Source organism: Brachypodium distachyon, chromosome 2 (assembly GCF_000005505.3).
Source record: "Brachypodium distachyon strain Bd21 chromosome 2, Brachypodium_distachyon_v3.0, whole genome shotgun sequence".
In the NCBI taxonomy this organism is placed as follows: domain Eukaryota; kingdom Viridiplantae; phylum Streptophyta; class Magnoliopsida; order Poales; family Poaceae; genus Brachypodium; species Brachypodium distachyon.
Genome location: NC_016132.3, coordinates 38,529,264 through 38,548,928, shown reverse-complemented (window position 1 = coordinate 38,548,928; position 19,665 = coordinate 38,529,264). Strand labels below are relative to the sequence as shown.

Below are 19,665 nucleotides of genomic sequence, written 5' to 3'. Positions count from 1 at the left end.
GGAAAAAGAAAGCTACCTCTAAATTTAAGTAATATTGCTGCAAGGGAAACTTTCTTTCTTTCTTTCTTTCTCTCAAAGCAAAACAAAACAAACTGGAAACTGGAGCAGGGATAGCTCGAAACCAAACGAGTTGGGGCTTTAGTTTCTAGGGCCAGGCAATAGCAACATCAGCATACATAGCTGTGGCATGCATCTATTGCTTCATCAGCATTAACTAATCCTAGCACGAGAAGAAATGCTTTTACATTAATTGGGGCCATGGAGAAGACGATGACAAGACGCAGCAGGATCCATCCCCTTCAACTAAACTGTTGAGCTGTGCAAAGAGAGTGACAATATGATGATGAAGCAGTATGCATGTTAAGTGTAGCCAGCAAGATTACTATAATGTCATGTGGCATGCTTGTTCATCGTGAGATTGTACCGCGTTTTTTCCTCCTAAAACAGTGACCGGGACATGAATTTGGTCATGTTAAGTGTAGCCAGCAAGCCAACAATTTTGGAAAAAGTTCTGCGAAAGTTTACGATAGAGGGTATAGACTAATAAGATAGAGTGACATAACACAATTACGGTAGTAGAACAAATAATAGAGGTGATAAATTTTGAAACATTCGTCGATATGTAAGATCTCATGAATTTGATCTTAACTTAAAGGTTAAAGGCTTGTGTAGCTTTGGGGCAACCTATAGTGACACCTATTACTCCGTCACCGAATTAAAGGCGATGGGAAGAGTGCAATGTTAGATTACATTGCGTGGCTCAATTAAACAACGGTTACCGGTGACCTGTCATGCAAATAAGAGTATCTCTATCAGATACCTTAAAAAGACGGCCCTTAAAAACATACAAGGTAGACCCTAAAATTTTTTAAGGTATCGATTTATGTCGAGCGGAATAGATCCGTTAAACGATATTTGCGACGCATGTACAATACGACTGAGTAAAAAAATGATGGAGATAACATAGAAATGCTGTAAAATCCACCAAAGCTAAAATTTTCCTAGTAACTGAATATATACACGAAATTCATGTGATGTCTGTTCTTACAAAATACAACGATTAATTGCAGCATGTACAACTTGCATGTTTTCCAAGACTCGAGTTCGACCAAGAATTTGTCTAGCTATATATAGACTGTATGACACGAATTGATATTGTTGGACTTGAATTTAGAAAACGTTTCCATCCATACCAACATTGTATGGAGTAATCCACAATTAGTTAGACAAATCCGTGGTCAAAGTTAAATCTTGAAAACATGCACGCCCTATATTTAGGACTGGTATTAAATAGGCATTTGCATGGATCACCAGACGTATACTAAAATGAATAAAATAGCAAATGATGTGACACAATGTGAGTACTAGACCAGTGTCCTAAAGAAATATATGTCACAACAGAGTAAATTTTGTCAATATATATAATATGCTCATATATAGTATCAACCACATATGCCAATAAATTTCCAAAAGCAAACCACATAACTGGCAAAGCAAACCAAATCGATGTGACCCACTGCTCTCCATCCTAACGAAAAGAAAACCATGGTGATGTAACACAATCTGCCCCCAAGTTAACCCACAAAAGTAACACCAGTCTGACTGGAACTTTCTACTTCCACCCATCACACAAGCAAGAGGATCAAAGAACAAGTCGAGATCAAAATGGAAGAAACCATGAAGATGGGCAAGCAAGCTTGCATCAATGACAAGGCCAGCTGGATGCTTGGAGATGGAGATGGATGCAACCCAGTCAGAATTACTTAACTCCGGCTGCTGTGCTGCACCAACTGTACACTGTGCACGTGGAGCTGCAGTGGCATATGGTGTCTCCTTGCTCTCACCTTTTGCCCCGCCCATTCAATTTCTTTGCCAATGCCCAATGGACACCAACACCATTGAACATCATAAATGGGGTGAGGCTGGCCTGGACTGCAGCATGATAAATGGTCCCGTCCTTTGCCGTGCAGAGAAACAGTATCTGGAAGTAAAAGACAAACAGTACCCCCAGTTAAGATCGACCGTTCTGGATACTTCTTGGCCACGTGAACTTGAGATTTAACTTCATGTTTATACCCAGTTACTAGGTTAACGGCAGCAGGCTGTACACAGGGTGTGTTCTTATTACCATGTTTGAGCTAGCTGTAGATCACACACCTCTTTTGTCGAATCATTTTGTATTAGAAGAAGAACGGCAAGATCGAAGGCGCAAATTGTACAATTGAATTAATCACCCGACGGCGGCTTCGAGAAAACAACCAAAAATACAGAACAAAACCTATTTAGTCTAAACTGGTATATATGAGGAGAAAAGCAATCAAGTACTGTAGTTTGATTTCGTTAATAACCAGATGATTGCTCATTGCGCAGCACAAACAACCTCGCTGTGATCCCATATGGGCCCCAAGAGTGTAGGAAGAATTCTTCAACCTGACAAGATAGCAATATCTCAACGCAGAAGAGAAGACTGCAAATAGATACGGGAGACATGCTTTGTATTGTTAATTGCTATATATGTGCACTTTATCGGAAATAAATGTATGTGCAATATATATATAGCCGATAGGTAAAAGGAATGGTCAGTAGATCTGAGCCCCAAAAGTTCCCATAGACATCTCATATGCATGTGTTGCTCCTTGCTTTTAGCCAAAATAATGAATTGGCATTTAGTTTTAACGGCAATAGGCGTGTGGGTGGCGAAGCGAAATAAATGATCACCCATGCATCCACATGGCGCCATTGTTGCTAAAGCACTACGACGTCCTTTGGATCAGGACATGCAATGGAACGAACCCTAGCTAAGCCAGCTAACCCCATGCCGCCATCAATGGCGGCGTCCCAAGTTCTAAGCTAAAACTGGCCACCAATGGCACTGTTGCTTACATATTGCCATGTTTGATTGCTTATAGCCGAACCGATACATGTGTATGGAGGAGTATATATGGACCTTGTATTTGTTCACTGTTCAGAGGATGTATAGATCTCATTGCAATAAGTTCAGAAAATGTGTTGATGTTCTCGAGATCGTCTGATGGGTGGTTGTTGGTCTCAGATGGACTAAGCAAGTTTTGCAATTGATCAAATGATTAAAGTGTGATTAACTGATTACCCATTGCATAGGGGATTTCATGCATTTTTTTACACACTGGTATTCAATTGTTTGATGGCCTCACAGGAATATACAAATTGCTTTGACTAAATAAAGAAGACAGCATAATGGCAACTAGCAGTTGATGATAGTCAAGCCAGGTTGAGACCAATAACTGCGTAATTAAGAGAATTGTCAATTACGTGCAGGTCAGATTGGTCCCTGGTATTAAGATTTGGCGACATTTCCCTCTGTAGATCATATTTTTCCGCCAGCTACACTTAATAATTTTCCCTTTTCTCAAATCAGCTAATTTGAGGTTGAAATCAATCAACTGTCCAGTAACTTGATCTGAGCAAATTCTGTCTTACTCTTTAACCTAACGGAAAAATATCATCTCATGGTAAAAAAAAAAATGATACCAGTAGCTAAGTAAGTGGTAGGTATGTGTGATGAATGGGTACCTGCTGTGCTGCTTGCCTGGAAACATCAAATGCATCAAATGTGAACTTTGACAGCCGCAGCAGTAGGTAGCTTATCCTGTTGAGACAGACCTGGTAAGTGAGCCGACAAAACTGTAATTTCACTGGGGGGCAAAGCTTTAAAAAATGTACAATTGACCATTCATTCGTAAGAACTTGACAGGCTCAAATTTTACTCGAACACAGTAATGTTTTTAAGCAAAATTCAGACTATCAGTCAGAAATCTACCACAGTGACGGTGATAAACACCACCAGTTGACAACTGACAGGAAACTTTGATAAAGAACTTCCCAAAGTAGTACAGGCACCAGCAAACTAATTTTCCATAAAAAGACTGAGATTTAATGCTGCTACTACCTTCCAACTAAAAGGGTTCTTTGACGCCGAGTGTTCTCCAGCAAGAGCTCGTGGGTGCGCCGCTGCATCGCAATCTTCTCTATTTTACTGCAAAACATTTATAATATCGCAGTTACATCCAGTCAAATTAACAATGAATTAGTCCAAAATGTTGTGCAGGGACAAGATTATAATATTGCAATCACATCATTCATTTCTACAGATTAATGGTAAATTATCCGTGCGACTCTTGGAATTTTCTGGCTTTCTATACAGTACAGTACCATGATCTCAGTCCTACGGTTCCTCCATAAACAGGCCATGCCTTCTGAATCAAGAAAGAATTAGGTTGTTGTTGTTGGACAACCGTCACTGACTTATCACTGCAAAACTCAACATCAAGCTCGATCAGATACTGTAAACAATAAACAGCACGGTCAGCAAACAACAGCTAAACCCAGCTTAAGGAGCTGCTTGAAAGAATGATATTATTCCTTAGTAAAAAAACTTGGCATTTAAGTCAAAGTTAAACTAAACACCTAATCTTTACCAAGAAGTACCTCTTGTCTTTTTTTTGGGAAGGAAGAAGTACCCTCTTGTCCAGACACGCCTTAAAGGAAAGCACAAGCATTACTAAGTGGAACAAAATCATTCATATTTGTTGTTTTTGTTGAGTTGTACCCAGCCCTATCTTAGGGTTTTGTAAACACCACAACCTTTTCAATATATCAAGATGCAAACTTTGTTTTTTCTAAAATAAAAAAAATAGTCTCAGAGGTTAAAAAAACATTCCTGAACACATGATGATAAGATTATGCGGAATGACTATTTCTTCGTTACGTGTTGGTGACTGTCCAAGCAGGCCAGCAGATCGGGCCAACTACCCTCAAACCACATAGTATATGTATTTGGCGCCACATCACCAAGTAGAAAACAAGATTGGGTAATTACATCTGTTCACGCGCTAAGCACGCCGTGCTTGATTTTTGGAAGCTATATATGCCTTGAAAGAGTTTCTCTCTTGAATTCTTGGAAGCGGTTTTAGGACCAGTCCTAACCAAGTGGGCCCACATCATTCGGTGCACACAACCTCCCTTGGCCGTCTCCCAATTGCCCTCTGCATATATAGGAAACTCTCTCTCATCTTGCCAGCCATCTCAGCAGGGGCGCCCAGCGGCTGCATGCCCAGCCGCCTAGCTTCCTCTCAACCTTCACCCAAGATCTCTCTGCCTTCTCCAAGCTCGGAAGCTCCTTCTGTGTAAGCTCTATGTCTCCTCAAGTTCCTTCCATGTATGCTCTGTGTTCTCACCAAGTCTCCTTTCCTGTTCTCTCCTCTCTCTGTCTCCTCTCTCCCTGTCTCCTGTTCTGTCTCTTTCTCCCTCTGTGAGGGAGAAAATAACAAGAACTTTTCTTACTTTTTAACAATATATACTGTTAGCGGATAGCGTTTTCTTATAGGAACGAGTCTTGCTTTCTGGCTGACTGCACCCAAGAAAAAAAATAGATCTAACCTGAGAGTCAGTAGTTGATGTTCTTGGACACTTTCTTTATTTTCTTTTATTTTTGAAGCAAATGCTTATTTTGTTCTAATGAGAGATAACACACAAGGATCGCAATCTCTACCCACGAAAAGTGCCAGAGGTCTGAAACAGTCTTCCTTGGGAGACTGCAGTCATTGTCCAACTGGTCTGAAACTAGTTAAGGAAACGTCAAAAAGTCTTCCCTGGAAAACTTCTATTTTTCTCGGCAAATAATTAAGGAACTGCCAGGTCCTGTTTTTTCTCTCCTATTTTTCAACTATGCAGTTCAGAAAGCTCATCTCACCCTGGGTTGGGCTATTGTATTGATTATTAATTCAGTGGACTAAGAGAGTGTGGTATTCTTTTTTCTGGGAAACCAGTGTAATATTCTTTTCTTGATGGCAGTAGTTGCTAGCATTGATTTCTCTGATAGAGGATGGAGGAGACAAAGAAGAACGTCTTCACGGTTCAGGTGGAGGATGGGAAGGCTGGGAAGGATGGCCGGCCGGCGGTAGGTCCGGTGTTCCGGAATATACTGGCCAAGGATGGGTTTCCGCCACTTGACCCTGACATGAGAACTTCATGGGATGTGTTCAGGTAAATACCAAAAACAACCAGCTCATTCTTTTGCTAGATAAGCTTCTACTGCTGTACTTCGTTTTGTTCTTTTCTGGACCATAAACAAAGACAGAGAGACATGGTATCCGGTATGCACTAACAGGGTAATCCAACTTGCTGCTCCATGCCACAAGAGTTATCTTTTTGTTCCACACTACCCTACATGCTTTTTGTTTTCATAACAACAAAAACAACACTACTTTAAATGTGTGTGGTTTTCCAACAACAAAAAAGTACTGCTATAGATGTTTACAGTTGTTACGAAGATGACACTGAGGAGAACTTTATTTCTGCTTTTACCAAAGCTGACTTTTGGATCTTCATACAAGGACAGGCATGTGTTTTTCTTCGGAAGAGGACATGCACATGTGATGTTCTGTTTTGGAGCCACTATTTACCAAGAAAACTGTGCAGTAAACTACTACTGAATAGTAAATACTGAAGGTTTAAGTTCTATGTGTACTCTAAAAATATTTCTTGGTCCCTCCTTTTCTTCTCAAACTTATCTTTTTAAACCAGTCTTTGGAAAAGAAATAAGAGAATGGGCAGCAGTACTAGCACATGACTAGAAACAGAACTAAGAACATACCGTATCCATGATGTCTTTCTACCATTAATCTTCAAAGAGTACACAAGTCCCAGTTTAGCTGACTCCTGTACACAGAACCTGTAAAGAGAGTGCAGAATACATAAGATACTTGAACCTTCATCCAGTGGTGTCATTCGACGTACTATACATGACAAACCTTTTTAATATTTTACTAACCTCTGTAAAGGTTACATTTCCAATTTAAGAAAAAAACGAAAAACTAACCGCATGGAAAAAATGTAGTACAAAATAATCTTTCAGGACTCAGAAGATCTTGGTTTTGACCCTTTTTTGTTTTTATGTTTCTTCAGAACAGCAGCGGGCAAGTATCCAGACAACCGGATGCTTGGATGGCGTCCATTTAAAGATGGAATGGTAATGCGCATATACAACTACCAGTAGGATGATGGGGATAATGAAGCTTATACATCTGCTACCTGTCTATTTTCACTAAGTATTTTTAACGGAAACCTCCCCCCATTTTCTATCTTATAGCCAGGGCCCTACTTATGGAAATCATACAGGGAGGTCTATGAGGAAGTGCTGCAAATTGGCTCTGCCTTGCAGCAGCTGGGGGTGCAACCGGTAAAAAGCGGGGACTTAAGCTAACTTCTCCACTCCAAATATAAGAATGAACTCTGCAATTATTGGCATATTGTATTTTGGAGAGCGCTTGTCAAATTTACAGTAATCAGAGACAATGATGCTCATGTGCTTGATTTATGCCAGGGTTCCCGTGTTGGAATTTACGGAGCAAACTGCCCTCAGTGGGTTGTAGCAATGCAGGTAGCCATTAGAACCCCATCTGCGTGTGAATTTTCTTAATCTCCTTTGACCAGGATAAACTATGCTAATCCCACAATTAACTTTGCAGGCCTGCAATGGTTACAGCATAATATGTGTCCCACTATATGATACTTTAGGTAAGCAGGAATATGATAAATAATGGACCATCATCATAAAATGTTTCAGGTCAACTAATGCAAACATTTAAAACACAAGATCTGCACTTTTGATCAGAAAAAAGTTGTTATCTATCAGCACTAATAACCGTTCCATGAGATTGCAGGTGCAGGAGCTGTTGATTACATTATTGACCATGCTGAGATTGATGTTGTCTTCATCCAAGACAAGAAAATAAAAGAAGTACAACCAAATATGTTAACTAAATCGAATACTTTTAGGATCTCCTGAATTTGGATTTGATTGTGAGTATTTCCTGTTTGCAGATACTGTCCCCAAATTGCACATCTGCTAGCAGGATAAAAGGTAAGCTACTACAATAATTACTAATTAGGGTCACTATTTTTTTTGGGAATAACTAAATATTCTCCAAAACACGTTTGCAGCATTGGTGGCATTCACTTCAGCAAATAACGAACAAATCAAAGATGCCGAGCAGATTGGGATGAAAGTGTACTCCTGGGATGATTTCTTAAAAATGGTGGGTAAAGAAACTGCATGGTGTTCATAGTTCACTCAACCAAAGTAACTATATCTATTCAGACTGCCAACATTGGTAGCAACATATGCGATGAAATGCATGTGTTAATCAAGCATCAATTCTCGAATTATATTTCAGGGAAAGGATAAACCATCTCAACCTTGTCCTCCGCAACCAAATGATACATGCACCATCATGTACACAAGTGGAACAAGCGGGCAACCCAAAGGTGTCATGCTCAGCCATGAGAGCCATGGAATGTATGTAAAAGGGGTGGACCTCTTCATGGACCAGTTCGATGATAAGGTTGTTCCTTTCTCTCAGATATAGTGATTTAAATAAGCCTAATTCCTGATTCAATAAATGGTCCTTTTTATGCATACTGTAAGCAAACTGAGTGATTTTGGGTATGCAGATGTCAACAGATGATGTGTTTCTTTCCTTTCTCCCACTTGCTCACATTCTCGATCGCATGATCGAAGAGTATTTCTTTCACAAAGGAGCCTCAGTTGGCTATTACCATGGAGTGAGCAAATCCGCCATATTAGCCCTCCACTTTCAATCTTACTGGTAATCATTTCTTATTTAATATGACCACAATGTTCTATTTTTTTGTCAGGATTTGAATGCCTTGAGGGATGATCTCATGGAGTTAAAACCAACCCTGCTAGTTGGGGTACCAAGAGTGTATGAAAAGATTTATGAAGGTGATAAAATAAAAATATTGATATTACTTTTAAGCCCATGTATCTGCTAACTCAGATTGCATGTTATGATCGGGTTTAGGTATATTAAAGGCCTTGGCAGACCTCAGACCACTCAGGAGGGTTATTTTTAATGCTTTGTACAACCGGTAAGTTGGTTAGCATCACTGATTCTTTGTTAAATACAATAAATCATGTCTGCTCACTGTATTTTCTTCAATCCAGAAAACTAGCGAGCATGAAAGCAGGCTACACGCATAAAACTGCTTCACCTTTTGCGGACATGCTGGCTTTTCGTAAGGTTTGGTGTTCATAACTAAGAAAGAATCCCAGCAGTCAAGTTATTTTCATACCTAGAAATGAAAGCTCAGAAGCAGTTGTACTCATGACTTCTATATCTTCCTCTTTTTTTTGCTGCATTTGCTTGCTCTAGGTCAAGGCAAGGCTTGGTGGTCATCTTCGCCTACTAATCTCTGGTGGTGCTCCATTGAGTACTGAAATTGAAGAGTTCTTGAGAGTGACCAGCTGTGCGTACTTTATCCAAGGCTATGGTAATGCATGTAGACCCTTTCCATGGTTCATAAATTCCTCCTGCAGACTGCTATCACTACAGAAGTACAAATACATTTGTTTCGACTCCATATGATCAAGTAGTTGCTAAGGCAAACAAATCATAGATAAAATGTACCACCAAACTTTCTGGATATAGTTTCAGTTTACGCATGAGTTCTAGATCTATTTGGAACTGAAATCAATTGACCTATTTTAGCAATAGTCATAAGAGCGTTGAGTACTCACAAAGCTGGTTTCTTATTAGGTTGAGATATTGTTTTCGACTATTTAGCTTTATTTCACACTACTGTTTACAACAGGAGGCAAAAGAGTGTGGGCATCTATTTTTCTGTATCATATCACGTTTCACGCAGATACACCAAAAATACATGGCTGAGTTATCAATCCCTTTTGGTCAATTAAAATGCACCAGTATAAGGTTAATTTTGTGGACTTTGTTCAGGTTTAACGGAAACATTAGGACCTAGCACAGTTGGTTACCCTGATGACATGGCCTTGGTTGGAACTGTCGGCGTTGCTGCCACCTACACTGAACTGCGATTGGAAGAAGTACCTGAGATGGGTTATGATCCACTTGGCGTTCCTTCTCGTGGTGAAATTCTTATTCGAGGGAGCACTGTCTTCACTGGGTACTACAAAAATCCTGAGCTCACAAATGAGGTCATGGTGGATGGATGGTTTCATACAGGTGAAGAATCACATTTTGACTTAATTAGAAGATCAAGTTAAAGTTTCATGTAGCATGTACTGACACAATATTGTTCTCAGGTGACATTGGAGAGATGAACCCAGATGGAATCATGAAGGTAATTGACCGAAAGAAGAACATATTTAAGCTGTCACAGGGAGAGTATGTCGCAGTTGAGTATCTGGAGAAAGTGTATGTCTTCCCTCAAATAATTGAAGATGTAAGGAAAAACTCCAGTGAGATCATATGATTATATACTAAGAGAGTGTATGACTCTACATTCAACATAATACTATCATTTTTGTAGATCTGGGTGTATGGTGACAGCTACAGATCAATGTTAGTGGCAGTTGTCAATCCACATGAAGAAAACACCATGAAGTGGGCAAAGTCAAATGGCTACAAGGGTTCTTTTGATGAAATATGCAAATTGGAAGGCCTTAAAGAGCACATCCTAAAAGAACTTACAGCTGCTGCACAGAAGAACAAGGTAAAGTCATTTATTCATTACCATAATGAACAATGAACATATCACAGGGTTCATCATGTCACCCATTAAATTATCCTAACATTATCATTAACATAGTCTTCAGTGTGTTTGCAATGAGAAGAAAAAGAACTCTCTATAGAGTAGACTCCTTGGTTTTTACTCTCGCTGCATCTCTAAGCAATATAGTAACCCTGTTTGCATGTCACAAATCAGCTACGGGGTTTTGAGTACATCAAAGGCGTAGTGTTGGATCCTGTACCTTTTGACCTTGAGAGGGATTTGGTCACCGCAACAATGAAGAAGAGAAGAAACTACATGCTAAAATATTACCAGGTAATATTTGTTGATCTACTGCAGTGTGATATTTGTTGTTAATAATTGTCCTATATTTGTTTCTTTTGAATGGTTCTAATTCATTGTTCTTCCTATGCAGCCTGAGATTGACAAATTATACAAAAAATTGGAGGATCAGAGGGCTGCCAACAAAGTGAAATAAAAATACGTGTTCCGTTTGGGCACATGCCAAAGGCTGAAATACCATTGTAAATCTCCTATTGAACTCTCGTAATCAAGATTATATAAGAAATAAAATGCATATTGTGTGGTGCACTTTGTGTCTATCTGACCACCCCTTGTTCCTATCTCTTTCTCTCCCTTACTCTCTGTAGATACATATGCGACAGAAAGACAATGAACCGGATGGTTGTGCTTATAAAAAATCTAGAGGAATAATAGTTTGATCAAGGAACGGTTTTTTCCCTATTTGTGCTGTGTCTGGGTCCATTGCAAAACAATGGAGACAGCTGTGCAAAAACGAGTAGGGATAATATTCTTGGAAAATTTCCTATATACTAAAATTAAGTTTCCTTTTAATGACTCAGCAGGGCAGATATGCCAGGGGAACAAGAACGACTCAGATTACATATCAATGTGTACTAACAAATATTCATTTTACACATATTACAGATTGACCATACTGAAGATGCACTAGTTAGCGAATTTGAAGAATACCTCCTGGTGAATCCTCGAGGAACATCTTTATAAATCTGACACGTGTGATCACTGTTATTGGAAGAGACACAAAATTAAATAGCTTTGTTATTGATATCAAAAGACCATTGTTAGCGTTCTAAAAGAATAACATACCTTGAAAAATTTAACCCATCAAAGAGGCCAAAGCCTTGTGTTTTCGCCAAACACAAGACCGGACTGCCAAGAAGCGGTAGAAGCAGTTTTAGCCGAGGTAGAGCTGTCGAAGTTGGCAGGGGCAAAAGCCTTGTGCATGCTCCCTTTGAATGAGAGGCCAACAGATGTAGAGGGCGTTTGAGCAAGAGCGCTTGGCAGCTCTCTCCTCCTTTTGTAGCTTAGAGTAGGTTTCCTCTCAGTTTATTTTGGTCACCCCACCATTGGTAATTTGTATTTTGCACCTTCTTGTCACTTCTTCTAATATAAAATGACATGCATTTTGATGCGTGTTCAGAAAAAAAAACTATCAAAGAGGATTTGCAGCTTGTCAGCTTTGCCACTCACTAACAAGTGTATTGGTCCGATGGTGCCCAAGTTTGTATATAACTTCTCCAAGGATATGCTTACAAATCTTCGATGATATGGTCAATCAAGTGCATTGGTCCGATGGTGCCCAGGTGTGTAAATATTCCACGGACCAACACATTCCATGTTGCTTCATTTGGACAGATACCTTCATATAACATCTTCAGGAGGTAAACCATGGCATCGTCGAGCTTATGCTGACTGCAAAGCCCCGACATCAGGCTTGTGTATGCAACTATGTTACGTGGACAGTTAACTGCGTCCATCCGACCTAACATCCAAGCAGCAGCCCTGACATTCCCTTCCTTGCAATAAGCATGAATTATTGCGTTGAAAGTGAATGCATCGGGTTGAATTCCTTGAATGATCATCCTCCCCAGAAGAATCATAGCTTCTTTGATCATTCTCATCTGACACAGACCACTAATAGTAGTGTTGTAAGATACTAAACTCAACTCAAACCCATGGTTAAGCATCTCGGTCAACATTCGAAGGGCGTCTTCACAGTTTCCTTCCCTAAAAAGACCATGAAGCAACTCATTGTAAGTCCTGTCATTTGGAGGGCATCCATATCTTCTCATCCCATGGAACACATTCAAGGCTCTCCCCGCTCTTCCAAGGTCACACAGGCTTCTGATCAACGTGTTGAACGTCAATGTGTTAGGAGGACAATTTTCCAATGACATCTTATCAATGAGATTCTCTGCCTGATCAAACATCACCTTCTTGCAAAGAACATCCACCATATTTGTATAAACAACAACATTTGGCTTGCAACCAGCGTTTGTCATGTCATTCCATATAGACATGGCAACATCTAGGTCCCCAGCTTTTGAGAAGCCGTCAATAAGAGTAGAGTAGGTCCTCACATCAGGCAAGCAGTCGCTTTTCCCCATGCAACTGAAAACAAATAATGCCCTCTTTAGATCACCAATGTGGCAAAGGCCACGAATTAGAACATTGTAAGAGATTGTCGATGGTGCCCATCCTTCAGCAACCATCCAATTCCACATTCCAAGCGCGTCGTGCACCTTTCCATCGTCGAAGAACCCTTTGACCAACACAGTGAATGTTTGAACATTTGGAACACAACCTTCGGTTACCATCCTAGCCAAAATGGCGCAAGCCATTCTCAGCTCCCTGGCCTTGCAGAACGCGCCAACTATGCTTGTGTAGGCGACAGTATCCGGCCGCAATCCCCTGTGCACCATCTCGTCAACAACCAAGAACACCTCCCGCATCCTGAACTGTCCACACAGAGCGTGAACGACGGCATTGTACGAGGCGCCCACAGGCGTCATCTCTGCCAAGATCCCCCTGGCCTCATCCAACCTGTCCAGCTTGCACAGCGCGGAAATGATTGTCGTATGGCTCACCTCGTCCGGGCGGCACCCCTTCCTGGCCATTTCGTCGAGCATCCTGCGCGCGGCGCCGACCCGGTCGTTCTGGCACAGCGCCTTGATGAGGAGGTTGTAGGTGTACACGTTGGGCTCCACGCCGGCCTTCCTCATGTTGTCGTACACGGGCACCACCGCGGCGACGAGGTTCTCCCGGAGCAGCGCGTCGAGCAGGTGGTTGTACACCCGCACGGTGGGCGCGGCGCAGCCCAGGTCGTGCCGCGCCCGGTAGAACGTCTTGAGCGCGCGGTCGGCGGCGCCGGCGCGGGCGAAGGCGCATATGGCGGCGACGAGTGCGCCCTCGGGGCACGCCACCCCGCGCAGCCGCATCTCCTGCAGCGTGTACTGGACGCCGTCCAGGTCGCCCGCCGCCGCGAGACGCCTGACCGTGGCCTCATGGGCCCTCGCCAACGCCTCTCCGGCGTTAGGAGCTGGGGACCTAGACCTCTCTTGCGGCCATCGGATTTCGATCTCCGCGCACTTGTTGCGGTGGTTGGATGCCGGCGCGGCGGAGAAGTGGCGGCGGCGGGGGAGCCGCCTGAGGAGTAGGCGGCATTTGTTCGAACACATGGCGCGCAACTAACTTCCCAAGTTCGAACAGAGTCTCTACTCGCCCCCGTTTGTGTAATCTCCTCGGAAGCCCAGCTTGAGGCCTTATGTTGAAGCCCAGCCCAGTAGAAGAAGAAGAAGAAGAAAGAAGAAGAAGAAGAAGAAGAAGAAGAGCCCAGCAGCGTAGATACAACAGCAGATAAAAAAAAGGGAAATTCTAAAAGCCACGAGAAATATTTTTTTAGATAACGGTGGAGGTTTTTGTTCTGATTCTAGGTTTTGTTGCTATGGTGAGTGTTACAGAGGAAATAACAAAAGAAGTGACAATTAAGCAATTTGATGGAAAAAATTCTAAAGAACTGTGTCGTGTTATTAAATGAGGAAAAAAAAGTTAGGACAACTAAATATTATACCATCACATCACACTTGTGCAGATAGGATGACTCTATAAAGCTGACAAATGAAATTTCTATGTCGCCACAAATACTTTATTCTCCGACTAGCCTAATCGTACCGAACTGTCGTAGATTGTTTAATTACTGAAGAGAGTAACCGCAGAGCACACAAAGAGCACTGAAGAGAGTAATTACTGTTCAAGAGTCAACAGTGACATTAAGATGGGGTCTCGACGCCGACAAACCACGCTAAAAAGCCACCATGCGCTTAACAGGAGTATTAAATGGCCAGTTCAGTTCACAAGATTGGCTTGGCTACTCAGGAAGCAACGCCATGTGGAGTTCACTGTCAGAAATACACACGGAGAGACCAGAAGAAGAAAAGATGGATCTGAATCATATCTGAGTTGGTTGATTAGCCGTCCTTGATTGCTCATTAATCATACATAACAAATGCATCTGCCATATGCTCATATGCTGTACACACAACACTGAGCAGATCTAGAGCACCACCGGTCAGAGCAGTGACACTCTCAGCTCAACTCTAAACAGTGTCAACTGAACCCCCCTGATATAGCTGTGGCCAAGAAGAAGATAAAATATAGCCAGGCACCTCGCAGCACGCTTGCTTCAGGACGACTGGACGAGGCCAGGTGAGATTAGATTACTAATATTATTACAGCTGCAAGCCTTTTATTATCATAATCATCATCATCATCATACAGCTTGCACTTGAGACTTACCAGGTGCCATGACCACGGGAAAGTCCACTGGTTAGCAGCATAGAAACCGGGGGAACACACACGCACGCACGCAGACAACGGTAGAAGGGAGGGTTCATTTACAGCGAGACAGCTTCGTGGGGCGCTGACAGTCTTCAGTAGATTTACATCGGCCTCAAAATGGCGAAGGGGGGGGGGGGGGGGGAACACACCGTCGCGCCTTGGTGCGGCCTGGGGTCATGCTCGGACGATGTGTTCGTGCCGCAGTCGTTCTCCCTTTGCTACCGATCTCCAGCCCCGGTGGTGCGCTTCTGCGTTGCTGCAAAAGGTAGAAGGAATTGAAGAACATCAGCAGCACATCAAGAGGAAAAAGTTAGTAAGCGACAATGTCTGATATAAAACAGATCGTTAGAAGCAGACAAGATATTTTTGTTTAGAGAAACACATACTTGGGAGCCGCAGAGGTGGAACTGTGAGGTCTGATGTTAGAATGGTTCTTCTTGTAGAAATGAATGGAGATCAGACTGCTATGTGCTCTAACTGAAGATTCAGGTGATCCATGGAAGCTTACGCCAGACTCTTGCCTCGAGCAAAATCCTGTAGTGTCAAAATAAGAAAGTTTAAGGCAATTGTTTTTTGAAGACCAATAAATTACAGTGATTTTACATCACATGAGTATTTATGTATACCAATAAGTTCGTCAAACTAGATGTCCTAATAGATATAAAGCATTTGACTACCTACTTAAGACATACTCTAGTTGGAGATGACAGATTTCTAAATGATATGGACGAACGATTTGACAACGTCCCAGTAATCCTATGAGGACTTAAACGCAAACAGTGTGTTAAGACTCTTGAGACATATACAGTTAATTGCTCGATACGAAATTAGTACATCCTAATATGTACAATGATACTAATGGTGAACTGAACTCGGTTATCACCAAGAAACTTCCATTTGACAAGGTTAGTCTCAGGACTAGTAAAGGTTTTACTTCATCTGTAAACATGTTTTTGTTTTTCCAATACAAACATGGCATATGAGAGATATCAGTGTACCTACTTGTTACTAATTTGGTATACCTTGCCAGAGTATGACGAGGCAGAAGATAATGGTAATGATCATGGGACAAAAGTTGCTAGTTGAGGACCCTTGTTTGGCATTCTTCATCTTCTTCAAAGCCTTCATCCGTTCAATCCTTGCCCGTTTCAACAATGCAAGCTCATTCAGCTCATTGAGGAGCTTCTGATCTGAAGCATCCAACGGCAAATGTGTCGGCGGCCTTGGCGGTCGTGGTGGTTTTTTGGACCACTTCTTCTTTGCCTTCTCGCCTCCGGAATTATCCAAAAGGCCCAGCTTCTCCTCCCCTTCAGACTTCCTGTCATCACCATTCCTGGCAGCAGCTTCCGGTGAGGGCGGGGAACCATCCATGTGCTGGTTTCTGTCATCCTTGGTGCACATGCCACCAGTCAATACACTATTTGGCAGGATTCTTCCTAAGCCTACTGCAAAATTAACATCCATTCCAGGGTTATACTCGCCAATAACAACATTGTTTCCACTCTCCAGGTCGATCAAAGTGTCCTGGTCCTTGACGCCTTGAGCTTCCATCAGAACTGCAAAAACGATGCCTCTAAAGCATCAAGAGACAAAACTCTAGCTCCCTCTTTGACCAGGGGTTGGTTGATCCTGGGATCAGATGTCCTCCTCCCAAAATTGCAAGAAAAAGGCTCTGAAAAACTGTCTGCCTGCCTGCACAGATAAGTTTGGCAACAAGTTAGGTTGGTTAGTTAAAAGTCCATACTGGGGACAGTTCTAACCACAGACAAACAAGGGTAACAAAATTCGAGCTTTTCTCCACCTGAAATACCAAACCAGCAAATTCAAACCCGGCAACACACCTAATCACGACGCAGAAACCAGCTACGTAACACAACAATGACTAGGAGCCTAGGGAGTAGGAACCACCGAATGGAGGCAGAGAACAGGGGGAAAAGAAACTTCCTTTGCGTTCAAAGACGCAAATACAGATAATAGAAAAACCAGGATGCCTAAATTAAGCAGAAACACGCAAAGGTCTCGAAACTTTAAACTGCTTAAACGCTAATCGCAGGACGCGGCCGCCACTCTACCTCGGTTACCTCCCCCCTTTCACACGACCCTTTCACAGCAAACAAAGCATCCCATTGCTTACACATGGCGAAACGAACGAACGAACGAACGATCTTTCTGTTGCTTTTTTTAGAAGAAACGGGTGAGGCTAAAAACAAAAGTGTGGTTGATCAGATTTGGAACTGGCATTTGGTGGTGGGAAGGGAACGGGGGTGTGCTATTTTTAGGTTTCTTTGGACATTTCAAGCTATTCTACAAACTGACGAAACAACAGCAGGCCAGTAAATCAACTGCCTGATTTGGGGGCGGGGCGGGAGGAGCCCGCGGCGCAACCATGGCCCCAATTTGGGGCTTGAAACCCGGCCCCCAAAAGCAGCAGCAGGAGGCCGGGCATGAATTTAATTCGGCGCCTAAACAGCCCAGCAAACGAACAAACAGGAATCCGTGGAAATATCTCGAGCTTAGCCCGAGTCAAGCGGAGATGACGATGCGCAGAAGAGAACAAAGCAGCTCAAGCGCAACAATCCAAGCACATGCCGCGCTCCGCCGATCAAATCAGGGGAGAAAAGGGACAAACCCGCAGAAAACGAAATGCAGATAAGAACGAAACCCACTAACTCGAACAAACATTGGGGAAAGTTTCAAAGGGCCGGAAGCTACAGAAGGGTTTGTTCGAACAGCACGAAAATCGAACCGAAACAAAAAAAATCAGAACCGCAGCTGAACGAAGGACGGAGAAGAACCGCTATGTTTCCGCCCAACCATGGCCCGAGGAGAGCGGAATCCACCGGATAAGCCCAACCTTTTGCCCCAAACGAATCCCGACGGAATCACAAGAAAAATAGCGCAGCAGCAGCTCAGAGTTAACAACAACAACAACCCACCTACTATAGAGCACCCGGCCAATGGCGACCACGCGGATGGATCTCCCCGCCGAATCAAGCAACGGCCCCGCGGCGCAGAGGGGAACGCCAATCCGCAAACCCACGCGGAGGGAAGGGAGGGAGAGAGAGGGGCGGCGACCTGGGGTGAGGGGGATCGAGGAGGACGGGAGAGAAAGAGAGAGGGGGTCCCGGGTGTGGGTGTGGGGATGGAGCCGTGGAGGACGACGGGTCGGGGGGGGGGAGGCGGGGGGGACGGACTTGGAAGCATCCAGATTTGCCTCGGAAATCACGCGCCCTCTTTTATTTCTTTTCTCTTCGCCTTTTATCTTTTTTTAACATTAATTAATTAAATTAATCATTTTTTAGAATCTTTTTGGGAGTGCTGGGGTTGTTGGGGACGAGGAGAGGGCCGTTGGATAGAGAGACGGACGGGCTCAGATTGATTGCGCTCCGAGAGAGTGAGGGATTACTATTTGTTTTGTCGTTCCGGTGAAATCCTAAATTTAGGAACGGCCGAGAGCAACGGATATTAGCGCAAGCACAAAGGAATATTCCATCTACTGGCTACTACTGTATCGATGATCCATGCATCCAACAAGCAGTTCACGTTTAAGGAACTTTTGATATAAAAAGATAGAATTTTTTTTGTAGAATTGTATTGTCATGTTCACTTGAGTCCCATAGAATTTTGTTTGCATCAAAATTTGTTTGATTAGATTAAAAAAATTCTTTTAAGAGGTTGAAGTGGATGTAAATTTTTCTATGGGACGTAATACAAATGAATTCTTAGAAAAAAATTCTTGTAGGATTTAATCCTACAAACAACCAACGTAAGAAAAATTCCTAAAGAAATCATTTGAATCAAAGGATACCTACCAAACTTGTTTTGGCTTCAAGAAATAGCACTATACAGAAATACTTTTAAAGTATCTGTAGGTTTATGATGGTATTTTTTCCGGAGAATGAGAATTACCAAATCGCAACAAGAATAACAAGAGTTACATGCAGCACTCCGTGGTTAACTTAAAAAACAGGTAGGGAGTAATTAATCTCTCCTCAGGTGGGAGTAATTGACCCAGCGTGCAGGTCACTCCACCCAGCTACAGCTAGCTAGCTGGAGTACGTACTTCAAGAGAGATCAACCAAGCTGCACTGCACATGGACGACGTACAAATTAAAACACAACCGTATATAATGTAATAAAACGCCATCATCTTGCTGTCATCGACCGACCGACTGCTGCTGCTGCCGTCCAGGTCCAGCCTCCACCAGCAGCTGCACGTCGGCCAGCCCCTCCTGGTGGGGACAAATGGAAAGGGGCAAACGCCCTCCGGATAACAAGAAAAAAGAAAAGCACAGATGGAATGGAGGTCGACGTGTCCTCCATGCACTCCAGCTAGCTCGAGCTATGCGAGTGCTACGCGCGTCTGCCGTCGTGTCCAGCAGTGAGCAGTCCACACAGGAAAACTCGTCTGAATCCCCACGCAGAATACAAGGAGAGAAAAAGGTGTCGCAGAAA

The 19,665-nt window shown here is 42.7% G+C and overlaps 3 protein-coding genes across 13 annotated transcripts; 1 reads left to right on the top strand and 2 right to left on the bottom strand.

The window, feature by feature from the left end:
• Window positions 1–1,437: 1,437 nt before the first annotated feature.
• On the bottom strand, window positions 1,438–14,158 carry LOC100841224 (pentatricopeptide repeat-containing protein At3g48810). Of its 6 annotated transcripts, XM_024458586.1 has the most exons (9): window positions 11,680–14,158; window positions 11,545–11,595; window positions 6,635–6,712; window positions 4,192–4,290; window positions 3,929–4,015; window positions 3,553–3,628; window positions 2,349–2,430; window positions 2,129–2,244; window positions 1,438–1,981 (listed from the first exon to the last, which is right to left on the bottom strand). In XM_024458586.1, exon 1 carries the CDS (start codon window positions 14,049–14,051, stop codon window positions 12,123–12,125), a length of 1,929 nt encoding a protein of 642 aa, XP_024314354.1. In that variant the 5' UTR covers window positions 14,052–14,158; the 3' UTR covers window positions 1,438–1,981; window positions 2,129–2,244; window positions 2,349–2,430; window positions 3,553–3,628; window positions 3,929–4,015; window positions 4,192–4,290; window positions 6,635–6,712; window positions 11,545–11,595; window positions 11,680–12,122. The 6 variants fall into 6 exon arrangements, with proteins under 6 accessions (XP_024314354.1, XP_003569069.1, XP_024314353.1 ...); XM_003569021.4 differs by having other exon boundaries at window positions 2,158–2,430; XM_024458585.1 differs by having other exon boundaries at window positions 1,438–2,244.
• On the top strand, window positions 5,009–11,155 carry LOC100841530 (long chain acyl-CoA synthetase 1). Of its 2 annotated transcripts, none has more exons than XM_003569022.4 (20): window positions 5,009–5,165; window positions 5,836–6,024; window positions 6,946–7,009; window positions 7,130–7,219; window positions 7,364–7,420; window positions 7,509–7,557; window positions 7,704–7,780; window positions 7,864–7,903; window positions 7,984–8,078; window positions 8,217–8,384; window positions 8,494–8,604; window positions 8,698–8,785; window positions 8,865–8,931; window positions 9,008–9,083; window positions 9,216–9,333; window positions 9,798–10,043; window positions 10,124–10,263; window positions 10,351–10,533; window positions 10,747–10,866; window positions 10,967–11,155. In XM_003569022.4, the coding sequence occupies exons 2-20, from the start codon at window positions 5,864–5,866 to the stop codon at window positions 11,027–11,029; spliced, it is 2,013 nt and encodes a 670-aa protein (XP_003569070.1). In that variant the 5' UTR covers window positions 5,009–5,165; window positions 5,836–5,863; the 3' UTR covers window positions 11,030–11,155. The 2 variants fall into 2 exon arrangements, with proteins under 2 accessions (XP_003569070.1, XP_014754215.1); XM_014898729.2 differs by having other exon boundaries at window positions 5,016–5,165; window positions 5,833–6,024.
• Window positions 14,159–14,823: 665 nt separating the features above from the next.
• Window positions 14,824–18,373, bottom strand: LOC100840620. 5 transcript variants are annotated; one of them, XM_003569019.4, is made up of 4 exons: window positions 18,147–18,373; window positions 16,233–16,902; window positions 15,597–15,744; window positions 14,824–15,466 (listed from the first exon to the last, which is right to left on the bottom strand). In XM_003569019.4, the coding sequence occupies exons 2-4, from the start codon at window positions 16,759–16,761 to the stop codon at window positions 15,385–15,387; spliced, it is 759 nt and encodes a 252-aa protein (XP_003569067.1). In that variant the 5' UTR covers window positions 16,762–16,902; window positions 18,147–18,373; the 3' UTR covers window positions 14,824–15,384. The 5 variants fall into 5 exon arrangements, with proteins under 5 accessions (XP_003569067.1, XP_010231822.1, XP_014754218.1 ...); XM_010233520.3 differs by having other exon boundaries at window positions 16,233–16,898; XM_014898732.2 differs by lacking the exon at window positions 18,147–18,373 and adding an exon at window positions 18,006–18,129.
• Window positions 18,374–19,665: the final 1,292 nt, after the last annotated feature.